We start from the raw sequence: 27,723 nt of genomic DNA on the forward strand, positions 1-27,723 counted from the left end.
CATAATTACACAGCAGGATTTGTAGGAGTACCAAATATTATTTCACAACTGCCACTACGTGTTTCTTCTTCTCTGACACAATTGGCACAGATCCAGGTTTGCTATGTTTGCGACGATTCACTTCCCTAGAAATAAACAAAATATATAAAGTATAAGCAAGTGTATGAGAAATCATCTTAACTAAAAAAGCTTTATCACAAAAATAAAAACATTTTGCTGGAAAACTACCTATTTAAAAAAAAGCTTTCGCAATGAGAATTTGTAAAACGTAGCTGGAAATTAACTTTTGCTAATTATATGTTTCTTCTCTTTTATATAAATCTCTCCTTTATTAAGTTGAAAAATCTGGCAGTTATTAAAATATTTAATTCAATTCCAATAGCTATCCAAAGACAGGAAAATAATAATCATTTTTTAATGATTATTAATTTAATCACAAAAAAGAAAAAAGAAAACTCAATCTTATAGAAATACTTTACATGAATTCAAGGATTCCAAATAGAATATTCCACAGGGGAAATAGTGGTGGGAATAACTCTGCTTTAGATTCTAAATGTTATGACGACACATACTAGAGAAATGTTTATTTAAGAAATGTATGCCAGTAGTTTTTTACAGTCTTTAACTTGGAAAAAATATATACCTCTTCATTCCAGCTATACTAGAAATCATTTTTTAAAACATTATCTGCCTACAATAATTTTTTTTAAAGATAGATTTATTTATTTATTTATTTATTTATTTGCTTTTATTTATACAAGCACTGGGTACAGTCAGAAGCACGGGAGGGTGAGAGAATTTACCAGAGCCAGAGTGGGGAGCAGAGCAGGCAGAAGGACCGAAGTACACTGCTGAGGGGAGCAACGGGCGGCAGGAGAGGTCTGCGCGCCATGTGGGACCCTCCTCCGGTGGCCGGGGAGCAGCCGGGGATCGAACCGGTGCTGCAGAGGCTGCGGGCAGCTTCGCAACCCAGCGCTCAACCGCTGCGCCACCGGGGAGGCCCAATAATTTTTTTTTTAATATACACATCTTCTTACTCTGAACAACAAACATTTTCACTGTTTGTGCTTCAGACATATTTTCAAAAATAAGTAATGGAAATTATCACAATTTCATGTGCTTCAGACATATTCTCAAAAATAAGTAATGGAAATTATCACCATCTCAAATGATCACTGCCCCCTCTTTTATCAAGAAAAAGAGCCCAGAAAAGTCTTCCAAAACCATTCCAATGCATAACAGCATATAAACTATTTCCTAAAAGACAGGGATTTGTTTGTTTCAGTGAGATGAGAGGGCAGAGCTAGAAAAGGGTATTGAGAATCAAGTGCCCCAAAACATACTTTCGTCGCTGAGCTGCTTTCATGATACGCTGTTCCTGAATCTGGGTGTAGATAGATTTTGGTAGATGTCGGTGACGAGCAATACGCTTTATATGAGGATGGTATTGGAATTTCTCCTTCAATTTCTGGTTATAATCCTTGGCTGCTTTTTCTCGTGATGTAAGCTGAAAAAAAATGCATTTTGAGATTTTAATGAATATTGTATTGTCCCCAAAAAACTTTCATGGCATGCCACCAAAGCTACCAGTGCTAATTCTACATTATACAAGGTTGTGTTAGTAATACTAACACAATAGTAATACTCTGTGCACCAAGCTTCCTTTGAGATAGCATCACCCCCATGTGCCATGAAATGAAAAACAGCTGGAATAAGGGAGTATGTCTATGTGGGCCACTGAGTTGAACCTTCCCTCGGTGTAAATAACTAACACAGAAAAAAGCATTTAATCACCCAAAACTGTTTTTGTAAAACAACTGATATAGAAAGGAAATATATTAGCTTCTGCAGTAACTAGCCTTTGTTTAATAAATGTTAAGGATGATATGATTTAGAGGAATACATTTTTATGATGAATTTATGATGAACTGAAACCTGTGCAGAGAGTAATACAACTCAATCATTAAATCTAAAATAGCCTTTCTTTAATAATTACATATCTTATCTTGATATGATATGTAGAAAATAACTCACTCACTTAATCTTTCCTTCTTAAACTTATTATTTGTTCCTGATATAAACACTTTAGGTTTTGTATAGAAAAGTTGAGACAATTAGAAACATATCAAAAACAAAACAAGAATCAACTATAATGCCCACAATCTTGGGGTAGCTAGGGAATGATAGCATTTGTTCTATTTTCACTGAATTAATTTGAATCTGAAGTTTTCTGAGATAATTTTGATTTATAATAACAAATAAAGCTCTTAGTCCCTGTTTCTGACAGAGCTCTGAAAACCCTAAGAACTTCCTAAGAGATGAGGACAGTAAAGTGTCTTTGTCATGTCAACAAGGTCACCTTTGGAAAGCCCCTATATAATCTAAGGATGGTGGCACATCGTATGGCTACAAATTGTAGCCGGTCCTCAGCCTCCCACTCCATCCACCACCTTGCACCTCCTGGGAGGGGAGAAGGAGAGGTAAGATCGAATCAATTGCCCATGTCCAGTGATTTTATCAAAAATATTTATGTATTGAAATCTCCATAAAAACACAAAGGTCAGGGTTCAGAGAGCTCCTAGACTGGTGAATAGATAGAAGAAAGGTGCACCTGGAGGGGGCATGGAAGCCATTTACCTTTCTCCAATCCTTGCCCTAAGCACCTTCTCCAATTGGCTGTCCCTGAGTTAAATTCTTTTATAATAAACAGGGAAGTTAACAAATAAATGTATCTCTGATTTTGTGAGCCACTCCAGCAAATTAACAGAACCTAAGGAGGAGGTGTGGTATAGCCAACTGGTCAGAAACAAGTAACAATATGAATTTGTAATTAATGTCTGAAGTCCAAAAAGTGGGTTGTTAGAACCTCCAATCCATAGCTGCGGGTCAAAAGCATGTATTATTGTGACTGGCATCAGAAGTATATGTATGGGATAGATGTGCTGGGGGTGAGGAGGAATGTTGGGGAGGATAGTCTTGTAGCACTGAGCTCCTAACTTGTGGAATCTGATACTATATCTGGGTAGATAGTGTCAGAATTGAGTTGAATACTCAGACACTGAGCATTGCTAGTTGATTATGGAGAACACCCCACCCCTCATCTCAAATACACACTGGAATAGGTTTTGAAACACCCAAAGACTGTGTTGTTTTTTTAAGTGCTTCACTGTGTCTCTTATATTAAGACCTCACTGGGACTTGCACCTTTTGATTTGCCTTATTATTATGCCATGGACAGAAGAAACAGGCATTCTAAGTTCTAAGCTTCTAGTCTCTACAATCTTTCCCAACCTCAAGGAACATATTAAAAAATCAAAAATGTTCAAATATTATCAAATATCTGAATTGACAAAGGCCTCTGAAGTGCCTCTGACATGAACGAAGTAAATCTCAGCATAGCCTTGTCTGTTTTGTTGCTGACTTATTCCTTTTTATCACAATTATGCCACTTTGATCAAAATATCTACAGCACTTCAAATAAATTCTTTGTAATAAATAGTCAATAAAATTAGAAACTAGTTCTATAACAATGGGAGAAAATGGAGCCTCTTACCACACCCAATTTCTCAGAAGCATTAGCTTTCCACAGGCGGATGTTCATTTCATCAGATCCACACATGATGTACTTGCTGTCGGATGTCCATTTTACACAGATAACATGTTGCATTCTCTTTGTGTGATAGACTTCCCTATGGAAGAGGGAATTAAATTAGGAACCTTACAATTTTGGACAGATTTTCTTTAATCACTGCCTATTAAATTAACAGGATACCACTTTTTAGCTCTAAGAGCATAAAAGGGAAATTCAACTTCGTGTCATTAGTGAGGTTCTATGTTAAAAGCTGGCGAGTTTTTAAAAAATGCCTGCCCTCAAAGAAGTTACAACCCAATAAGAAAAATAACTATGAACAAAGGAAAAAGAGATGCCCAGAAAATTTCACTAACTGAATAAATAAAATACATTAAAGCTAGAGTAATTCTGTACCAACAAGAAATGGATTATTTTAATAAGGCCCTCTCCCCCAAATAAATGCAGACCAACAGCCACATTTTCTCTTCTTTTACTGAAAAAAATAGTAAATGCAGTGACATCCCAAGTGCACATCCTAATATACTGATCCTAATATCTGATTTTTGTTTTGGTAGAACTGTTTAAAAAGTTTAATTAATTGAAGTGAGAGCTGATGATTTACATGTGTGGAAAAAAAGAGAGCTATAGAAGTATCTGTGAATTGAGGTAAGAATCATTTAATAGATGGAGATGTCAAATATCATACCTATTTGGAAAGGTTGTGAAACATGCTAAATGAATTCACAGAAGATACTATATTGGGATGTGTTAAGAAGAACATTAAAAAGCAAATAAAAGAGAAGGTCAGAAAAAAAACCCCACCACATTTCTGGAGAAATAAATTTCCCATATTTACATTTATGATACAAAATTCAGACAACTTGAAAGGAAACAAGTGCAGCAAACTACACTGAGTAAAAAATATATGCAGAATGACTAAATCAAACACAACTCAAATCTATTAAAAAATGTCTGAAATACACTCATAAAAACTCAGTTTTTAACTGATAAATTTTGATATCCTGAATGAACATGGATAAACCATTAGTAATTCATTTCTAAGAAGGAGGATGGTTAGAAAGATTAATCTATTACAATAAAAACTAGATGAGACAGAATTTTTCTTCTCTCAATATTCTTTTTTAGATTAATATCTTATAATCACTGCTTATTTATGAGGTTCTTTTCCACATAGCAGCATAATGATTTTTTTTTAAAGATTTATTTATTTTTATACAAGAGCTGGGGTATAGGCCAGAGGCGCGGGAGGGTGAGAGGATTCACCAGAGACAGAGCAGGGAGCAGAACAGTCAGACAAACGAAATACACTGCTGAAGGGAGCAGCAGGCACGATAGGAGAGGTCTGCCACGCCATGTTGTAATCTCCCTGGCAGGGAATCAAACCCATGCTGCAGAGGCTGTGGACAGCTTCATAGCACTGGGCTCAACCCGCTGCACCACCGGGGAGGCCCAGCAGCATAATGATTTTGAATCACAGGCAATTCAGTAAGGCTTTGGTAGCCATTAAAAATAACCTTCTTGCCTTAGACCACTCAAATCAGTCATTTAACCAACTTAGAATCCTCTATAGTGGTAAACTATGCAATATTCTTAACTTCTAGGTATGGTCATGATTGCACACGACAGTGTTATAAAAGCTCATTAAAAGTTAGACTATTAGAGGAGATAAATAAATTAAAAATTTTTAAAAGTCTTTTAGGAGTTAAAAATAAATTATTCCATGTGCGTGCAACTGATTTACTTGTTTACTTAGTATAAATGAAATCCCATACTTAGTATGAATGAAATCCCAAATAGAAGCCTATTTTTAAATACTAGTTTAACTATAAATTTAATAAAATCTACTCAAATTTGTTTTAACCATTTTAAGGTCTTTCAAAGGAAAATATTTTTGAAATACAGATTACTCAAAGCATTGCCTATGCTATTTGATGTTTATAGGAAACTAGAACAGACCATAGGAACTAGTTTTTAAGCATATGAAGGCAAAGGCATAAGGGAATGGCAGAGTAATCCAACAGCAAGAACTTAGTATGTGATACCGAAATTTTGATTACAAAAACTCCAAATGACATCAGGAGATAACTCCCTGAAAGGGATGTAAGATCTCCTCACTTCATGTAATTTTGGGATAGTTTGAACTTTTTTAGCTAGACCTGCATTCAGCTGCCCACTTTAGCTTTGAAATAATTTAGCTTGAACTCAGCTGCTGGATCCTTTGGATCACAGGTACCTAAACATTTCCAGTGTTCTTACTCTTTTGTCTTTTCCTATGGCTGCTTATGCATCATGATAGAAAAATATTGTATTACTGCCTTCAGTGGCCTGGCACAAATAATGGAAGGCAACATTCCCTTGATATTTTCTAGAGAGGTGAGATGAATGGAAACATTCAGACTTGCATTGGACTTGAATGAATAATCCTAACAAACCATTCATGATGGTTTGGAGAATACCTAATTAGTTGAAAAGGAAGCAACAGTTATACAGAAACCAATATACAAGAGTTCTATAAAGGAGATGACGGAAAAAAGATTAGTCATCAGTACACAGTCAACATGCTTTGGATTCAAGTACCTTTTTAATCAGATATACAGAGATGATGACATTTATCTGCCAACAACCAATGGTGATACAAGGTGGTTTAGGAACTAATAAGGCTTCCTCAAATCAGAAGGAAGAAATAAGTAACCATCAAGAGTGAAAACACCAAGGAGTTAGATAAGCAAACTATGACCAAAAAAGCTATGGTAAGCTGTTTGGCTCAAGGAGGAGGCAAGTAAGAGGCCTTTGGTATAAAGTTTAAGGAAGCCCTCACTCTTAGGGTGGTACAGGTACAGGATTGGCACTTGCACAACGCTGAGAATGAGTAACTTCTTAAATTGTTTCCTGAGTATCTCACCTTATCTCTTCCTACTCCTGACTCTACTGGCACAGCAAGCTAGTGAGTCAGGAATTAGGTTTTAAAATGCCACAGTTTTCTATATATTTTATGATATACTGTAACATGATGTATATAAACTACATTCAGTAATGTGGTAAAAGGACAGACAAGCTGTATAAAAAAACATGCCTTAAACTCTAGAATCACATTCAATGTGCTTACAGAATGGAACACACAGAGTACAGACAACTGAGTATTCATATCTCCTGCCTCTTCTTCATTCCAAGGTACATACCTATGAGGAATGGAAGGAGACTGTTCCTGACAATATAAACTGCTATTTTTCTCTTTTTTATTTCTGCCTATCGTCTAAGAGCTGAATTTATGGAAATAAGAGACAGCATATATAAGGTATTATTTGTTAAAAGGTCCTAAACTATTATTAGGGCAAAACTTATCTAAGTTCTTCACTATCAAATTAGATTTTTTTTTTAAGTTTACTATATTTTAGGGCAATGGAAATATTCTTTATATTTTTAGAATGGCTATGCCATCATATATTTGTTCAAACCCACAGAAAGTACAGCACCAAGAGTTAATCCTAAGGTAAAGAATGGCTTTTAAGTGATGATGACATGTCCATGTAGGCTCATTCTTGGTAACAAATGTACTATTCTGGGGAGTGATGCTGATAATTGGAAATGCTATGCATGTGTGAGGGTGAAGGGTAGATGGAGATTAAGTATCTCTCAATTTTGTTGTAAATCTTAAACTGCTAATAAAATACCTTTATTTTTAAAAAGTTTGCTTTTAACACAAAAATAACAGAGATGATACAGTGGAAGGTGGTATTCAAAGTCACAATATCTGGGGATAAGCCTCATCAGAGACACATAACCACACTATAAAATGATGATCAAGACAAGGAAAAATCAAACAAAAATAGTTTACTGGTAATGACCTACCTGCTTCGACCTTTGTCCACAGGAAAGATTCTAATAGATTTATCAAAACTAGCAGACACAAACTCCTTTCCAGTGGGAGAGTAATCCACATCAAGCACGGCAGATACATGATCCATATGTACCATTACAGGAGTGTCCAGTGCACGCATATCAAAAGTATATAAACTGTAAAGCATTTTAAAATTATTTCATACAAATTTCTAGGAAGCAGCATTTATAATACTAAGACACACTAGGCAACATAAGATTCCTAGCAAAATAATGCACATCTTTAAAGAATTTAATTCTTTACTCAGCAGGTAAGGGGTAGGGAAAAATAACACTTTCTTATTTAAGATTACTCTTAACACATTTTCCTCCTTATAAACATACATATTATATAATGTGGAAATTTATAAAAAACATTAAATTTACCTTTAATTCTATCACCCAGAGAGTCAGTGCATTGTAATTATTTTTAATCTTTTCACCATGCTTTTTAAAAATTTGCTAAAAAATAGAGGTAACACAAAGCTCTATATTGATATTTCATATAGCCTATTAGGAGCAGGTATCTTTCAGATAGTTTTTGAAAATGTTTTAATAGTCTTATGTTTAAGTTAAAATATTTCTTTCCCTATTGATAGTTTCCAACTTTTTATTAATATAAATAATTCTTTTTTTATTGTTTGCATATCATTTAAACTCTTGGCAGCCTAACATTATTCTAATGCAAACAGTCTTTTGATACTTTTAGTCTTTTTTTCCCTAATAGTTAAAGAACAATTTTAATGCAAATATCCAACATTTATAAAAACTATTGGCTAACAAAATTCCAATATTTGAACTATTCCTAACACCAAAACACTTTAAGATGCTAAGATTAATGATGCTAATAACAAAATATTCCAACTACCACAAAGCTTTCACCAAAAGGCAAGTGATGTTCATTTTCAAACCTTCCAACATTGCACAGGATTGTCAGTCCAGGGCATACAGATTTTTTTTTTAAAGATTTATTTTATTTAATTTATTTATTTATACAAGCACTGGGTACAGTCAGAAGCGCAGGCGGGTGAGAGAATTCACCAGAGCCAGAGCAGGGAGCAGAGCAGGGAGAAGGACCAAAGTACACTGCTAAGGGGAGCAGCGGGCAGCAGGGGAGGTCTGCACGCCATGCAGGACCCTCCTCCGGTGGCTGAGGAGCAGCCGGGGATTGAACCGGCACTGTAGAGGCCGCGGGCAGCTTCGCAACCCAGCGCTCAACCACTGCGCCACCGGGGAGGCCCGCATACAGATTTTTGAGGTTAAATTTCTGAATTAACAACTTTAATTCCCTATCGAGGGCACAGGTGTCAATCATGTTTGTTTTAGCAAACTGTTTTTTAGTAAATTTTGTCATTTCTTTGAGAAAAAGATGAGAATTTATTTAAATCCCAAGCAAATCAATCCATTTAGAAGGAAAATGTTTACATTTCAAGTTAAAGGATTCATTAAGGACATCTATTCCAACACTCTTACTGATGAAAGCATGGCACAGCATTAGTTTAAACGATTTTTCCAAATTTATACAGCAGTAACTGGGGTTGGACCTAGACTTGAAGTTGGGTTTCTAATTCAGAATTATTATAGACTATGTAAAGGGTAATAAAGGAAAATATTAAAAATACAGAAAAAGAGTATCACAGCAAGGGCATTTTCAAACCGTGGTACTATTTTTTTTTTTTTTTGTGGTACTCTTAACAGTCACTTCATACAAGGAAAGTAATCTGTTTCAGTTGCTATAAGTAATTCTTCCAAAGCAAAAAATGAGAAATTCCAGGAATACTCTGAAAAACTCTAATTAGCCAAAATAGTTAATTAGAAAGCTTAATAAGGTTGGTCAGCATGACTTTCTTTACTTCCTCTAACTGGAACAAGGCCATTTAATTTCAAAACACCAATAAAGACTAAAAGTTTCAGTTAATTTGGTTTGGTATTGCTAGTTAATGAGGATATAACCGAGCTTTTAGTTACAGGAAGTCATTATAGATGTTTTTAATTGTTACTACTAAAATGTCACGCAATAAATCCTATTTATGAGCTAATACTACTATGAAAACATAAGTAATAGTAGTGGAAAGAACATAGAACTTTGAAACACAGAAGACCTAAAGTTCAATCAATGACAAACCTAAACCTACTTAAAAAAACAAAAAAAGTATCAAGAATATACCATACACATAGTACTAAAATAAATCTTTGAATAAAAAAAAGATGAATAAGACACTCCTCACTAAAGTATTAAACTCTCTGAGTCAATGTCTTCATCTCTTAAAGGGAGTAACATTTCCTATCCACTTACTGGGATACTGAGAAGATAAAATAAGAAACCAATGAGGATGTCATCAACAAGTTTTAAAGCACTATATAAGAAATTATAAAATTACCCAAGTCAAAAACATAAGGCAGCAAAGTCATCTTCACATGAGTCACAGAATAATATGTGTGCAAACATTAAGGTAAAATTTAAACTGTATTTTGAGGTAATACTGATAGTTGATAACATGACTATATATGAGAACCAGCTACCTACAGAGCTACAAATTTTGTAGGCATAAATTTTAGTTTCTATTAAAACACGTATGTTTCAGTTATTATCTGGATGGTCCATGTCAAATATCAGTCAACTTTTTCTGTAAAAGGCCAGATAATAAGCACTATTGGCTTTGTGGGCCATATGGTCTATTTCAACTACCTCAATTCAGGTATTACATATAGTACAAAAGTAGCCATATTCAATACATACACGGGTTTGACTATATCCTAAGAAACTTTATTTATAAAAACAGATGAATTTTGGCCACAGGGTATAGCTTACTATCTCTGGTCTATATCATTTTGAAAATTAAGAATGCTTTTCTAAGAAGTTCTCCAATTTGGAAAACTTTTTTTTTTTTTCCTTAAGCAAAATCAACAATAGTTTTCTAATTTGTATATTAAGGAATATTACCTAGCAAAACATATTTCATTAGTAAGACATATAACTAGTTATTTCTGATAGGAGTATTAGAGAGGGAAACTTACTTGTAATCTTCATTTGCTGCAGTAAAAATGAAAGCTTCCATAGGATTCCAACAAATTGTATTTGTTCTCATATCTAAGATGACCTGAGAAAGAAGTCTGTATTAACCTCCATGCAATTAATCACCTCTAAAGTGGATACATTTCCCACTTCAAAGATTTATTTTTATTTATTTATGAACACAAGAACCGGGGTGTAGGACAGAGATGCGGGGGTAGAGGACTCACCAGAGACAGAGTAGGGAACAGAACAGGCAGATCTACTGAAATACACTGCTGAGGGGAGCAGCAGGCAAGACAGGAGAGGTCTGCTGTGCCATGTGAGTTAGTTCCCCGGCCGGAGATTGAACTCAGGCTGCAGTAGCTGGTGATAGCTTGATAATGCTGAGTGAGACTTTAACCCCTGTGTCACCAAGGATGCCCTCCTTTCTTTCTCTTTTTACTGACTTAGCAAATATTTAGTAAATATTATGTTCACAGAACTCAGTTCAGTGAAATTAGGTGGAAAAAAATCAATCCACAAGTGTTTCTGAATATACAGAGTGGTAAATATTGAAAAACATAAAAATGCTTAAAACATGGTTCTTTGGCCTCAAATAACATATAATTTAGTCAGGAAAAAGAGGCATACATAGAAAGTTAAAATATAAACAATGAAACAGTAAATGACTAAGTACCAAACAATTTAATGATGAGCTCAGGGTTAAAATAAAGAAAGGTTTCAAAGGTTGGTGGACATTTGGTTCAGCCCAAAATGGCCATTGAGACATCTGGTTCTTATCAAAAGGTCCTTGATATCTGATCCCATCAAAAACATCAATGAGTATATTTGGTCATGATTTATTAAATAATACATTTATCTTTGTTAAAATTTTGTTTACTTTTGTTATTAATTCATGATAAATTTTGGATTTCACATTTATTCTTTCTTCCCCGATCATCCTGTCTTCTAAGAGGTTTCAAAAACTAAGCATAATTTGAAATGACTAGAATATTATGATGTTTCTCAAGAGGAACACTACTGGCATTTTGCGTAAGATAATCTGTTATTGCGTGTAACTGTCCATTGTAGGATATTCAGTCTTTCAAGCTTCTGCCCATTAAAAGCAAGAAGCAGCCTCCCACATTTCAGAAAAGTTCACTGGTAAGGTACTACAACTCCTGATTGAAAACTACTACATTTAGGAGAGAAAAGGTAGAAGAAACATCAATAGCTTAGCAGCTAGAACAAAGAAATAATAGAAAACATTGCCTTACTGAATGCAACAAATAAGTAAAAGGAAAACAACCCGGAACCAGATTTTTGAGGGTGTTGAAAGTCAAGTCAAAAGTAATGCAACATTGGGCCTCCCCGGTGGCGCAGCGGTTGAGCGCTGGGTTGCGAAGCTGCCTGCAGCCTCTGCAGCCCGTTCGATCCCCGGCTGCTCCCTGGCTGCTCCCCGCTGCTCCCCGGCCACCGGAGGGGGTCCCACATGGCGAGCAGATCTCTCCTGCCGCCCGCTGCTCCCCTCAGCAGTGTACTTCGGTCCTTCTGCCTGCTCTGCTCCCCGCTCTGGCTCTGGTGAATTCTCTCACCCTCCCGCACTTCTGACTGTACCCAGTGCATGTATAAACCAAACAAACAAACAAATAATAAATAAATAAATAAATAAGACATGCCTCTAGAAAATTAAAAAAAAAAAAAAAAGTAATGCAACATTACCAAATATTGAGAATGGGAGGAGGGGTAGGAGGAGAGGGAGCATAAACTACTATTTATAAATTATTTTCCATGTTTAAGCATTTTGCTAAATTCTTAAAGTACCCTGTTTTAATCTCCCTAATGTGCTATAAAGTAGTTACTAATATCACCATTTTATAAGAGAAACAGACCATAAGTTGCCTACTTAAATTCTAACACCAGTTTATGTAGAATCTTCCTACTGTATCACATGAATGAGTGAAATGATTCAAGTGGTACATTAGAAAGATTATCATATTTATTAGTTCAAACATCACTGAACTGATAAATAGAATTTTATCAGAAATTTATAGAATAAATATATTCTATATATCTGATAACATGTCATAACAGTGATTTAGGAGCAAGAAAAGTACTAAAGGCTTTTCTTTTACTTGTGGACTCTGACAATGGACTAATAGTGCAGGAATGGTGTCTCTTTCCTATAATCATAGTTCCAGCATTTGAAATCAACTTTATATCCTTTTATTTATAATGGCACTCCTCTCTTCACCGATAATATTTTCTCTTGAATGTCAACCTAAGGTTGTATTAGCTTTGATACCTAAATCCTGGAATAACTACCTTAGAACTGTTGGGAAATCTGTCACCTTGAACAGGATAGGCCTTGTCTAAATAAAACGTCAAACCTCAGCATGTAACTAAGCAAATAAAGCTGCTGAAGTCAATCAGTTACAACACTTTCTAAATAAAATAATGTATAACTCATATAATAATCGTGGGGTCTGAAGTAATAGAAGCAGCACTGCTTTTAAGAACTTTCATTTCATAAGATCTAGATGCCTAAAACTTACAAGCATTACAGAAGACATAAAAACTAGGATACAGTAACTAGAGGAAATTTAAGGGTCTCTAAAAAAAGCAGCAGGGAGATGAGAGAATAACACTATGATGGCTTTGGTTTCTATGAAAATCTCTATAAATTTTTTTTCTTAATTCTGAAAAAACATTTGTTCCACATTTTCAACCACTCAGTTTACAGAGGAATGCATTAACAATAGTATAAAGTGGAAGCTAAATTGAAACTCACCTTTTTCAGAGGAGTAGCTTGCCTCATATCATATAATACTATATTCCTGTCAGAAGCACAACTGCCCAAGAGAAATGTCTAAAAATAAGTATAATAATCACCAGTTAAAAGCCAGGCTTGGCAGTAAATGTTCATTCAGTGAACAAATAATTTATACTCACTGTTTATTTTAAGATACAAAATCATTACATTAAAGCCCACTGTAAGAAGGTATAATAAATCACACATTCTCAGCAACCTAAGTCAAATACTGTCACTGTTAAATCCCTGAGCATGTATTTTTGATGTCAGTGATGAGTGTTTAGGTAATTTTATGCATTTCACAAAAGAACATAATTTACTTATCCATTCTTCAACCTACTTGCTTCCTGTTTTTCAATACTGTAAATAACACTTCAATAAATATTTTCTACACTTCGCTCTTTTTTTCTTAGCATAAAATTTCAGTGGCATTAATGAATCAACAACTGTTTTCCAAGGTATTGTACCAATACATACTACAATGTGGGATATGCCAATTTTATTGCAACCAAGAAGCAATAAATGGTATTATTTAGAAGTTAAAATCTGTATGACAATATCTCCTAATTTTATACAGCATTATTTTATTAGTAGTTACTTAAACATTTCCTCATGTTTGTTAATTCTATGTATAAATGAGGGCTGGGCTTTGTCCAACTGTTTCCAGATGTTTCAAATATTTAATATATTTTTAAATTAGCTGAGCTAACTTAAAAGTACTAACCCTTGGCATTTAATGGAAATAAACCCTCTCCCTGCCAGTAGAACCCTGAATGCCACCCTGTGTACCACCAACCCTCATTTGTGGTTCCTGACACATTCAATTCATGGTTTGTTCCTAGTATTATTTCCTATTGCAAGTACAGAAGAAGCAAGAAATTTACTAAATAAGTGAATCACCAGTTAATTCCTACTACCTGCATTGAAACAAAAATCATAAAGCTAATGCAACAAATCCTGATCTTTTTAAAGTCCCTTTTAATGGCTCCCTGTCTGAGAATCTCTACTAGTTAGTGATTACACACAACCTTTCTTGGTTTCTCATTATGTCACCACCAAATCTGACCAGGCTCCAGTTCTAAAAATAAAGACTTTGATCTAGAAGAAGTAAAAAATTCTACCTAGACTCAATGTCAACCTTCACATTATAAAATGAGGCAAAACTCAGCATAAACTTTTGGATTTATGAGAATTTAGGCTTCAATACTTTAACAGAAAATTAATTATTAATGATTAAAAGAGACAAATATATTCTATTTGTTCACAGCAACATGCCCTTCCCATTAAACTTATTAATACAGAATAAGAGACATGTACCCCATTTTAACTAGGAAATCATAAGGGGAATTAAAAAAAAAAAGCTAAGTTGCTACACAGACAAATTGGAAAAACCTGGTCACTAGGTTACCACTAACATGATTTTGGAATAGGCCATTAGCTCCTATGACACAGGTGTTTACCAAAATAGAGACGCAAAAGATCTCTATCCTTAGAAAAGAAGGAATCAGTATCTCTCTATTCCTTCTGTTATTTCTTTAATAGTAATAACTTCATCTTAAATTTGATAACACCTTTTAAGAATATTCACATATATCATCACCTATTACATTCACAATGGTCCTATGAATTACTCTGGAAGATACAATCTCATTTTAAAAATAAAGAAAACATATAAAGAGATAAATTGTCACTTATATAAGGTCAATACAAAGGCATGTTAGCAGGAAATACAGTTCCAGCTTAGTTTCATAGCAAGGAAGATACAAAATGTGCCCTCAACTGCTCGTGTTTGCAGTCTATTTCAGCCTAGTGTCACCTTGGCCTGGCTCTGAAAAGCTGCTGGCCCTTTTACGCCATGTTTCACTTCTACATCCAAAGGGAACATAAGGAAGAGAAATGGAGAATGAAATGAGAAAGATATGGTAGAGGTAGATACTTTAGACCAGTGATTAGCAAACTTCTACAAAGGGCCAAAGAGCAAACATTTCAGGCTTTGTAGGTCATATGTTCTCTGTAGTATTTTACTCAACTCTGCTACTGTAATGGCAGCTACCAAGACCATCTAAGTGAAAGGGCATGGTTGTATTCTAATAAAAGGAGGAAGAGACCATAAAGGGGCTCACAGACCATAGTTTGCCAAGTCCCATTTGAGCCCCTGAGCCAGTGCCAGAGGAGTATACGCAGCAGGTATGTGCGGGGGCAGGAAGGAGGTCCTCTGACTGTGATATCTCAGAAGCACCACCATGAGGCCATGTAGATATCACATATTTCAATACATGACACAAACAATTTTTATACCAGCTACTTTGATTTACCTTATCTTCCCTCCTTTTATCAGCTTGGTTCTCTAAGAGTATAAAATCTGCCTATGAGAATGTTTTCTTATACTATCTAACATGATAATCTACTGAAAACTTCCACAATCATGCACCAATTTCCTTGTATTTCTTCAGAAAAGGCTTCCTGATTGTGTCTTCTGAACAATGATTTCGACTATTGGTGTGTGCTCAGAAAAAGGTCTAGATTCCAAGAGCCAGCCAGCTTAGCCTTCAGGGCAGTCTCCTTTCCTAAATTTGGACCTGAATAAATAATAAATAGTGGCTAATCCAACTCTTTCTTAGACTTGCTATGAATTAGAAGTCACACCTCAGACTGCTGAACAAAAAAAGCAATCACCATGGACTACAATAATAATAACGCATTTAATGTGAAACACTGATGCCCTCGTTATTTATAAATAATTAGAGAAAATAATGCTCAATGATCCTTCTTCTGTCCTCTGAGAGAGTTAAGGAAAAAAATGAACATTTTCCTAAAGGTATAAAGATGTAATCTTTAAGGCATGACTACTGAAGTGTCACAGTGTAATGTGTGCTTGGATGGTACCCCCACACGTACATGTGCCCACAGTACTTAACTTTTGGTATCTGGCTAAAAAGTAGGGAATTCTCACTAAAGGCATCAGATTTTGAATATAATCTGGAAAAGTAAACAAATACCAGAACACCATGAAAATTCAGAAAATTCTTACATATGCAAATGTTTCCTAAATGGAGCTGAAATTATTAAATAAAGAAATAAGTACAACACATTTCAAAAAGAACATTACCTCAACAGGGTTAAACTTGACACTACTTATACTGTCAAATCCCCAAGTCATTGAACATATAGGATTGGTTCTTTGTTCATCCCAAATGTCTACTTGTTGACCACATGTGGCAAAAACAGCTTCTTTCCAGTGATGATCAATTCCTGTATACACGGTCTTTAAAAGCAAAAAAGTTGTTACAAATATATCTTTCATTAATACTTCAAGCCTATAGAATAATGCTTTAAATATATTTATCTACACTCTTTTTAAAGGAAAATTCCTGCTACAAAGAAATTTCTTTGAAGTCTTTACTTAAAGGAGAAAACAGTATAATAAGGAATGATGTTTCTTGTCATATATTTGGGAATAAAGAAAAATGTTTTAACATGGGATCTATTTAATGAAGTTTGAATACATATTACTGAAGTAACATGCTTGACCTTATCCCTTTTGGAATTCTCACCAGTCTTGTTACAGCAAATGTTTTACTGTCTCTGTTACCTAAAAAGATAAATCAAACCCTACTACAACGAACACTGAAGAACTGTTCATATTCTTTAGCTGCAGGCCTTTATTGCATCAAATATTATTCAAGACAATTATTACAATTATTATAAAGTCTCTGATTTCTTAATTTAAATCTTTTCTGGAAATTAAAATTATAAGACAATTTAAAGAGAATTTTAATTAAAAAAAAAGGAGTTAATTTATTTTTGTACCTTTCCTAATATTGTATGCAATGGTTCTTCCTCTTCTCCATAGCCTGGTCCCTCCATTTTCCACTGCTTCACAGTTTTGTCATCACCAACCTAGAAATATTTATTATGATGATGATAATGAGTAACATTTATAAATTATAAACTTGTCAATGCATAGATCAAATTATTAACATTCCCAGTTTTAAAAATAACACCATATTTTTCCAGTATATTTATTGATGCATTTATCTTCCACCATTAGTTAAGATTTATGACAAATACATAGTACATAAAATTGAATATGAAATAATACGAATAGTACAAAAGAAAAAAAGAGCAGTAACAAAATTAGGTAAAAAAATATGGCCAAAAATGCATTTGTAAGAAGTATTGCATTCAAAGTATGGAGAAAAATGGACTGTAAACAAAGCTTGAATTAATCTGATATCTGACATAAGGTATATTTGGTATGGATAAAATCCTTCACGACACATGCCAACAAAAATTCCTCTATTAAGGGCCTCCCCGGTGGCGCAGTGGTTGAGCGCTGGGTTGCGAAGCTGCCCGCAACCTCTGCGACGCCGGTTCGATCCCCGGCTGCTCCCCGGCCACCTGGGGAGGGTCCCACATGGCGCGCAGACCTCTCCTGCCGCCCGCTGCTCCCCTCAGCAGTGTGCTTCGGTCTTTCTGCCTGCTCTGCTCCCCGCTCTGGCTCTGGTGAATTCTCTCGCCCTCCCTCGCTTCTGACTGTACCCAGTGCATGTATAAACAAAACAAACAAACAAACAAACAAATAAATAAATAAAACATGCCTCTATTAAAAAAAAAAAATTTAAAAAAAAATTCCTCTATTAAATCAGCAGTTTTCAAACTCTGAACGGCAGACTTTTGAAGGATCCTGAGAATACCTTAAGGTATTCAGAGTTGGGGACCAAGCATATGTGTTCAAGATATTCTGTTTATTATATATTATATTACATATAATCTAACCTATTCTTAAATAAAAATATTAAAAAGATACATATTTATCTACTGAAGGAGTGTGAATTTAGAGGTCTTCTTGCAGCAAACTCAAGAAGGGAAACAGTTCTGTAAAGTAATTCATAGTGTCCATGAGTTCAAACTAGAAAAGTGATTAGGAGAGAAGTTTCAGAAGACAAGACAGGAATTTCCTTTGTTGGGATGCTAATGAACAGAATCTTTAATAACATCTTTATAATAGCCAAAAAGTATTTAATAGGTCTGTACCTTATTAACAATTCTGAATCTGAGCTATTAACATCATACCAAAAGTCAATTCTAGAAACCCGTACTACTGGGAACCAGTAAAATGAGAAGAGCCAAGCAGGCCAAGTAAGCTGAAAAAGTATGGGTTGGTACCACGAAATGGGATATCTTCAATAGTATGAAATTGAGGTAATAAAGGATTCTCTTACACAACACTGTATAGTAAACATTTTTAAACATTAAGTGCTGAAATTACACCAGCGAGCAATTTTCACATGTCTTATTTCTAACTAAGTGAACATTACTTGAAAAAAAGGGGAGAAAAAAATAATATGAAACATTTTCAGTCTTTATTCATTGTAAGCATTAAAAAAAAACAACAGTAAATTCTCTAAGCATATTAATCAATATATCCAGAAGTATAGTCAACAGGAAGACATTCAGCTGCACTTTGCCCCAACTGCCCACCAATTCCTTCTACAACACAGGACATACAGGGTCATAGAGGGCTTGTACCCCGCCGCCCCACCCCGCCGTGAAAAGCAATCAAATACTCTGCAGAGTAGCTTATTTTGGTTTTTGACAACAAATAAGTTCTTTCTTATACCAAAAACTTACTAACAGTAATACCTATTCCAATAAGAATATGGAATGACATATATGGAACAACAAATAATTCTATTCCCTCATTTACACGATAGTCTTGCAAATATTTAAATTAGGCTACCAGGTTTCCCAGATGTCACCTCTTCCCCTTTGTTATTCTTGTGCAATCTAACTGTTGCACCCAGAAGGCTAGTCAAGCTGTTCTTTAAAAAAATTCACCACTGAGTAAGATTTACAAGATTGAGTATTATGTATGTATACTGTTGTATATGTAGGTTAGGACAAATGAAGATATATACTAAACTGCTCAAGTGTTAGAAGCGTGAGAACAATTACAGGAAATTTAACTTTGTTTTTCATAGGTGTATGTTCCAAAAATATTTTTCCCAGTCTTTGCAGTAGTTCACACAAAGGATATTAAGCTCATTCACAGGCTCTTCTGGTTTTCTGCCTTACCTTGAGATTTCCCCACTTCTTAAAGGTGAGCACTACCAAAACTTTCCCCTGATTTTCTGTATTTCCACATTTCTACCAGACAACCCCTCAGTGATTCCATACCATGGCTTTAATCATTACTTTGGTATTGAAGATGACAAGCCCTAAGCTTTGATTTTCCTAAGCTCCAGATCTGCATCTGTAAAAGTCTGATGGACATCTTTACTTAAATATCCACCCACTGGCACACCATCTCATCACACCTGATCTTTCCCATTCCCACTTTCCTCTGCACTTGCTGATAATCATGGCTTCCCCATTTCTGTAACAGAAACCACCGTCTTCCTAGGTACCCCTTAGTTGTCAAGTGTGGCTAACCTCCAAAATGTTTCTAAACCTAACAACTACTTTCCACTATTTTCACCCCTCAAACTGATCACTGGGGCTGTCAAATTAATCACCTCAAATATAACTTAGATTGTCACCCCCCTCCTTTAAAAACCTTTCAATGGACTTAAATGTGTACGATGTTCAAAAAGTTAAAAAACAGAAAACCCAAATGTCCACTGACAAAATTTACAGGTTAAAGAAATATGGTATGCATAAAACAGAATAGCATTTAGTGTTAAAAAGAAGAGATATTCTGACACATGCTACAACATGGGTGAATCTTGAGGATATTACGCTAAGTGAAATACATCAGACACAAAGGGCAAATATTACATTATTCCATTTATATGAGAAACTCAAATACAGAGAGAGAAAACAGGACAGTGGCTACCAGGACTGAGGCAGGGGGAATGGGGAGTTTTTGTTTAATGGGTCATGAAAAAGCACTGGAGGTGGAGAGTACTGAGGGCTACATAATGATGTGAATTACTGAAATGTTTATAATGATAAATTTTAAAATGGTTAGAATAACAATTTTATATTATGTGTATTTTGCCACACACACAAATTCTCAATAATTTACTATCTGACAAAGTACCAATTACTCATCCCTAGTACTGAAAATCTTTCAGAGTAAACCAAATACCTTTCTAGTTTCACCGAGCATGAATCCTACTTCTTTTTTTTTAGAGGCATGCTTTATTTATTTGTTTGCTGGTTTGTTTGTTTGTTTTTGTTTATACATGCACTGGGTACAGTCAGAAGCGCGGGAGGGTGAGAGAATTCACCAGAGCCAGAGTGGGGAGCAGAGCAGGCAGAAGGACCGAAGTACACTGCTGAGGGGAGCAGCGGGCGGCAGGAAAGGTCCGCGCGCCATGCGGGACCCTCCTCCGGTGGCCGGGGAGCAGCCGGGGATTGAACCGGCGCCGCAGAGGCCGCGGGCAGCTTTGCAACCCAGCGCTCAACCACTGCGCCACCGGGGAGGCCCTACTTACTTCTTAATGTTTTACAGAATATTAGTTCAATATGTTAACTGTTTATTTAAAAAAAAAAAAAAAAAAACTACGGAGAAGGCTGGACCACACAAAGAAAAATAAAACTTCAAGGCTTTTAATAAATTATTTTGGATTGTGAAACACCAAATATATGAACTTGGGAAATGCTCAAATAGATCAGACTTAGATATGTTGACGAGTCAATGACTTAACTGCATTACACTTACAGTGAAAAAAGAAGTCCCACAAAAGCGAGTACATATTCCTCGAACAAAACCTTCATGGGCTTGTATTGTACGGATACATTTTCGTTTAGTCAAGTTCCAAATTTTGACCTATGAAAAAACATACAAGGAAATTACAGTGAACTATAAATATGAAATGTTCAGGCACAGGGGTAGTACATTCCGAGAAAAATAAATTCAGTACTGAGAAGGCTATGAATCACTATCAGCTGAAAACAACATCCTCTGAATTTAAACAATGCAAGGCAGATGGGTAAGTATATCAACAAGAAAACTCAAACTGTTAAATACTCTGTTGATTTTAGTTTAGTGTTTCAAAGCTTTCTTTCCTTACCAAAATAGGAAACAATTCTCTGTGAAAAAAACTCACACCTAAATATCTTTAGTGTAAACACGATTTATTATTTACTATCAAATTGAATCTTACGCTACTGTATTTTCAATTTCCCAATTTTAGATCCAAAACCTTTGAAGTTACTAATTTAAACAGAATTTAGTCTTGAGAATTAAAAGAAAATGGGAGACAAAAAAGTGAAATCAAACCAATTACAACCCATAGGATCTCAAAACTAATGGAATGTAATATTTGTAATAAAACTATCATTAGTTTAAAATATTAATGTCTAGAGTGACACTTGCCTCTCCATCACATGCCCCAGAAAGGACAGTAGCCAGGCTCTTCGGATGTTTTGCCAAACAATTGACTCCATCTCGGTGACCATCCAGGGACGCAAGAAATGGTTTTGCGAATACCCGTTCCAGTTTGGTAGCATTTAAAGCTCTTACATATTCTCGTGGGACTTCAAAAGGATGTAAGGTGGGATCATAGTTTCTTGGAACTGAAATAAATACAACAACTCTTAGTAAAATTCTTCACATTTAATATCTCCTGTGGTCTTCAGAGAATCCTTCAATTTGTTATTCAATAAGCCTTCAATAGCCACTGTTGTACATCCAGCATTGTGAAGTACACAAAAGTTGACATGACATTCAGAACCTTTCCAAAGTTACCAGAAAATCATGGAATGCCTTGCAAAATAATGAGATTCTCTCTGCACAACCCAACTCTCGTACTCCTCATATGGGCTGTAAGCTTTCATGGGCACTGCCTCCACTATTGTCTTCATTTGCACTTCTTGTGCCTTGCACAGTGCCGACTTGCACAAACATGCACGACATGTTTGTCAAACTGAATTCTAAGCTCCTTGTGGGCAGGAACTATTAATCTCATCCTAATCATCGTACTGACCACTGGTATACAATGTTGTGATTATGATTATAGCTACTATTTATTGGACACTTTCTATGTTTATTTACTTAAAAGAGTTTACCATATGCCAGCCACTATTCCAAATACTTTCTATTAACTCATTTAATTTCCACAGCACCCTATGGATTATTTTATTACTATCCCCCACTTTATAAGTGGGGAAATTGAGGCACCAAGAGGTTATCTGTCTATTAAATGATGGAGCCTGAATTCAAACCAAAGCAATCTGGTTCCAGAATCCATGTTCTTAACTATTAAGCTATGCGACCAAACATATCTCTGTTAATATGCATGCTTAGGAAATCATTTTAAGCCCACATGTTTAAAAAATACTCAAAGTCTAAAAGTAAATGTGTCTTCTTACCCTACAACTTCACCCCTTTGAAATGTCTTTTTCATTCTTCCCTTTCTTTTTCTACCTATAGTAACTTAGTTCTGGTCATTACTACTTTGCATTTGGACTATTGTAAAATCATCACTACTCTATTTGGGAGCAGTTTAAATAAATCAGATAAATCCTAAAACACAGTTTTTTACATATCACTTGCCTGTTCAGACACTTTCAAGGGTTCCCAATAGTGGTAGCCTCACAACTCTTGATTGTGTGCCCCATTAGTAACAATTTTTGAGCAGATCTTTGACCTCAACATGTGTATATTTATATAGTCAGAACATGTGATTAAAGATGCTTGTTTAAAAAAAAACAAACCAACTTCAACACTATGATAGAGTGACTCGAAGGTTTTAACTTCAATTTATTTCAATGTTTAGTTTTGACAGCTACCATATATAAAAAAGATACAAGGAGAACTCGCTTTTGCATGGTATCCTGTTATGGGGACCACAGGCATACCAGAAATACCTCTTCAATTTGCATAGTTCTGATGTGATTTCAGTCACTGCGAACCTGTCAAAGAGTGGGATTGGTTCACCTAAAAGGGTAAGGTGCAGGGCCTCCCTGGTGATGCAGCGGTTGAGCGCTGGGTTGCGAAGCTGCCCGCAGCCTCTGCAGCGCTGGTTCGATCCCCGGCTGCTCCCCGGCCACCAGAGGAGGGTCCCACATGGCGCGCAGACCTCTCCTGCTGCCCGCTGCTCCCCTCAGCAGTGTACCTCGGTCCTTCTGCCTGCTCTGCTCCCCACTCTGGCTCTGGTGAGTTCTCTCACCCTCCTGCGCTTCTGACTGTACCCAGTGCTTGTATGTATAAATAAATAAATGAATCTTTAAAAAAAAAAAAAAGGGTACAGTGCTAAATTTATTTCATTTCAGTTCCCATTCATCCATTTTGCAAAGGTTATTTCTGAAGCTTATGGAGAAAAACTTTATCTACTCTAGTGTCGACAGCTGTTCTACCAAATAACTAGCATTTTAATAATTTTAACAGCTAAAAAAAGACTCAACATAGATCACTCTGCCAACTTTTTCATTTAGGCAAAAATTAATTTTTATAGATGACACATCATTTTCAGTACAATTTATTTTTTAACATTGGAAACCTTTCCAAACATAAATTTTCAAGAGGATCTCTCCATAGCATAAAATTTTAAGAAAAGTGATCACTTCCTTGCTCATGGCTAAAAATGGATCTTAGTTAAGTGTTTCCAAAAAATATAAAAATTTTATAGTCTACAACTTTTCTAAGAGCTCTGTCAGAATATAATCAAGGAACCTCTGCAGGGAAAGAGACATGGTTCTCCCCACACTTCACACATAATTATTAAGATTTCATTGTTTAATATAACTGTCTAATGAATATAAATGGTAATAGGCTGTCATATTCTGAAGGTAGAAGCAAATACACCTTTATCAACCCTCCAGTCTTTTTACCTGAAGTATCATATATAAGACATGAACATGTAACATGGCTGTCAGTGTCAATCCAATTATATAAGGATTTGTTTTTAAGAAAAGAAACATAAATTGAAGTATTGTTTTTCCCCACTCTGAAATAAATAGCTCAGTTCATTATAGAGTCTTCTGGTCAGTGGAATGAAGTTCAATTTCCTTACTGGACTGCCACAATCTGGTCCCAAGCTACTTCTGCTTTAAGCACTTTCAAAAACTCAACTCCAGCCAAACTAGTGCATCAACTGTCGCCTAAAACTGCCTTCCACTTTCCCACTTCCCTGCAGAAGTCAACTTTTCCACCAAGAATGTACTCCAACTTCCATCCAAATCTATCTAAACAAACGATGTGCACCTTTTAAAAATATTCAGCATAGGGCCTCCCCGGTGGCACAGCGGTTGAGCTCCCCTCAGCAGTGTACCTCGGTCCTTCTGTCTGCTCTGCTCCCCGCTCTGGCTCTGGTGAATTCTCTCACCCTCCTGCGCTTCTGACTGTACCCAGTGCTTGTATAAATAAATAAATCTTTAAAAAAAAATACTCAGCATAAATCTCCTATCTTCTCTATTAGCTTTCAAATCACCATGGTCTTACATGCCTCTAAGTTCATACACTCAGTCATCAATAGACATTCAACATATTCATATGGAGCATCTGACATATGTCACAAGCACTGAGAATATCACAGCTATCCATACCACAGCTATCATAGCTATATCCATACACACTAAATACTGCACAAAACTTACAAGAAAATAGGAATGAAAGATAATACATAATAAAGATAAATGTTTTCCTTATTTTATGTTTTAGTTTCAACACTTCTACTTTTCCATTTTGCTATCTATTAGCATTTTCATGAGAAAATATCACAGGAAAATGCTACAGAAAATAAAGATTCTTAATAACAAGATCAGAAAACTAATAACTTACTAACTTTAAAATTCTACCACCAATCACTCACTCACTGATTCATTTTAACATTTATAAAGCAACTATGTGCCATGTGTGTCTAAATACTGTGGATATAGAAGCAAAATTCCCTCTCTCTGCAAGATCAGTCTAATAGGAAAGGCTGATAATCAAAATCATAATTGCAAGACAGTAAAATATTAGCATAAAATATGTGATGGAAGCATAAAAGGGGAGATTTTAGAGCTGGGATGGGGGAGGGATCGAACAATCATAGAGGATAATCAGGAAAAGATTATTGTTCAGAGAAAGCTTCCCAGATGAACACGCTAAATTAGGTAAGGATGTGTGCCACAGGAAGTCTGAAAAACGATGCCTGAAATGCACTCAGCTTGGCAAGAGTATATGTAAGTGACTTGTGAGAAAGGTAGAGTGACAAAGAGATAGGAAGTTGGAGCCAGAGATTCAAGGACTAGGGATGATATCAAGTTCAAGTGACATATGGCATTTTAGAAACACAGTTTTGTCATCTAACCTGTAAACATGCTGTGAGCGAAGATAAGCTGATAATCTCTACTACTCAAGTAATATAGTGAAATTCTGTTTCAGCCTCATCTACTATGGTTTAATTTACTCAAACTCCAATGACATGGCCCTTCTCTTAAGCTTCATTCCTTTCTTAAAACCTTTTGCACCTATTATTCTTTCACTTAGAAAAGTCTGTTCACACGTTGATGGCCCTTCGCCATTTAGACATCATGAGCAATAATTCATAAGCAGTGAACATTTTTTTTAATAAATCTTTTTTTTTTAAGATTTATTTATTTATTATTTATACAAGCACTGGGTACAGTCAGAAGCGCGGAAGGGTGAGAGAATTCACCAGAGCCAAAGCGGGGAGAAGAGCAGGCAGAAGAACCGAGGTGCACTGCTGGGGGGAGCAGCGGGCGGCAGGAGAGGTCTGCGGGCCATGTGGGACCCTCCTCCGGTGGCCGGGGAGCAGCTGGGGATTGAACTGGCGCCGCAGAGGCTGCGGGGCAGCTTTGCAACCCAGCGCTCAACCACTGCGCCACCAGGGAGGCCCCAGCAGTGAACATTTTAATGGATATAAATAACACTCATTTAGTCATTCCCCCACCAAACTTCTCCACAAGAGTTCAAAGAAAATGGATGGCTTCACATTTCACCTTTGCCTCTTCCCACAAGTAGGTAATGTTAAGTAAAGTGGTAAAAAGAAAGAACAGAAGGCAAGTTTAAAAAGCCTGTTTAACAGGTAAACTCTTTAGACTACGAGTGTGGCTTATTCGAATTCTACTTTTCAACAACAAGAACCTGACAAAAGCAGCTGGCAAGGAGGCGGCGGAAGCATTTCCCATTAACAAACTTTCGCACTAGACACAGCTCTTAGGAAAAGGAATCGAAGAGAAGTTATCTGCTATCCGGGATCGCAAAGGCCTTCTTCAGTACAAAGTTTACATAGTGAAAGGAAACAGGGTTAAAAAGACTGAGGCGTTTGTTTCCCTGATTATAAGGGATGTTGAACATTTTTTCATTTGCCTGTTGGCCATTTGCAATTCCTCTTTGGAGAAATAGAAGTGCAAAAGGCCAAACAGGCATATGAAAAAATGTTCAACATCCCTTATAAACAGGGAAATGCAAATCAAAACCACACTGAGCTATCACCTTACACCAGTAAGAACGGCACATATCAAAAAAACAAGCAACAACAAATATTGGCGAGGAGGTGGTGAAAAAGGCACTCTCCTACATTCCTGGTGGGAGTGCAAACTGGTCCAGCCACTATGGAAAGCTGTCTGGAGGTTCCTCAGACTACTAAAAATGGAGCTACAATACGATCGATCCAGCAATTCCACTACAGGGATTTACCCAAAGGACACAAAAACAGTGATTCAAAAGAACACCTGTACACCTATGTTTATTGCAGCACTATTTACAATAGGTAAAACCTGGAAACAACCCAAATGCCCAAAAATAGATGACTGGATCAAGAAGATGTGGTACATATATACAATGGAATATTATTCAGCAATCAAAAAAGATAAGTTCATGCCATTCGCAGCAACGTGGATGGAGCCAGAAGGAATTATGCTCAGTGAAATAAGCCAGAAGGAAAAAGAAAAATATCGGATGGTCTCACTTACGACCGGAATATAGGAGAACCAAATAAGACATCAGTGTAAAAAAAATAACAACAGTACAAAACACAACAAAGCAAGAACGGACAATTATAAATGAAAGACATACTGCAGGGGAGGAGGGAGGGAGAAGCACAAGGGACTGTGGTGATGGTGCAGGGGTGCCTTGGGGAAGGAAACTCTACGGAGACTCAATCTGAGGGGGTGGAGGGGAAGCAAATATTGTTTAAAAAAAAAAAAAGACTGAAGCGCCAATCTCCCCAGCTTTACTAGGTAGTACCGGAGGCCAGATCCACGGCTAGCGGACTCCCTCCTGACGCGTCTCACCTCTCTGTAAGTCTAACTTGGTTTCGCGGACATAGTTGTCCGGGTTCCGGCTCAGCATCTTCACCTTCATCTTGGCTGCGAGCTCCCCGGTCCCGAGGAGACTCTCCAGCGAAGCGCGGCTACCACCGCCTCCTCCAGCACATGCTACTTCCGCCTTTAAGGCTACTTCCTGTCACGTGACCCGCACGGCCCGGAAGCCGGCGGTGCGGTTGACCCTGCGGCGCTCCGTAGTTTTCCGGACGAAGGTTGGCCGGG

General features: G+C 36.3%; 1 protein-coding gene across 1 annotated transcript; it reads right to left on the bottom strand.

Annotated features, from left to right (window-relative positions):
- Nucleotides 1-37: 37 nt before the first annotated feature.
- On the bottom strand, nt 38-27,538 carry DCAF13 (DDB1 and CUL4 associated factor 13; the record flags this gene model as incomplete). Its single annotated transcript, XM_084230232.1, has 11 exons — nt 38-125; nt 1,344-1,507; nt 3,554-3,689; nt 7,442-7,606; nt 10,487-10,569; nt 13,255-13,332; nt 16,385-16,540; nt 17,086-17,175; nt 20,945-21,052; nt 21,602-21,801; nt 27,469-27,538. 11 exons carry the CDS (start codon nt 27,536-27,538, stop codon nt 38-40), a joined length of 1,338 nt encoding a protein of 445 aa, XP_084086358.1.
- Between the last annotated feature and the right edge of the window lie 185 nt (nt 27,539-27,723).

The sequence above is a fragment of the Talpa europaea genome, assembly GCF_964194135.1.
Source record: "Talpa europaea genome assembly, chromosome: 3".
NCBI lineage: Eukaryota > Metazoa > Chordata > Mammalia > Eulipotyphla > Talpidae > Talpa > Talpa europaea.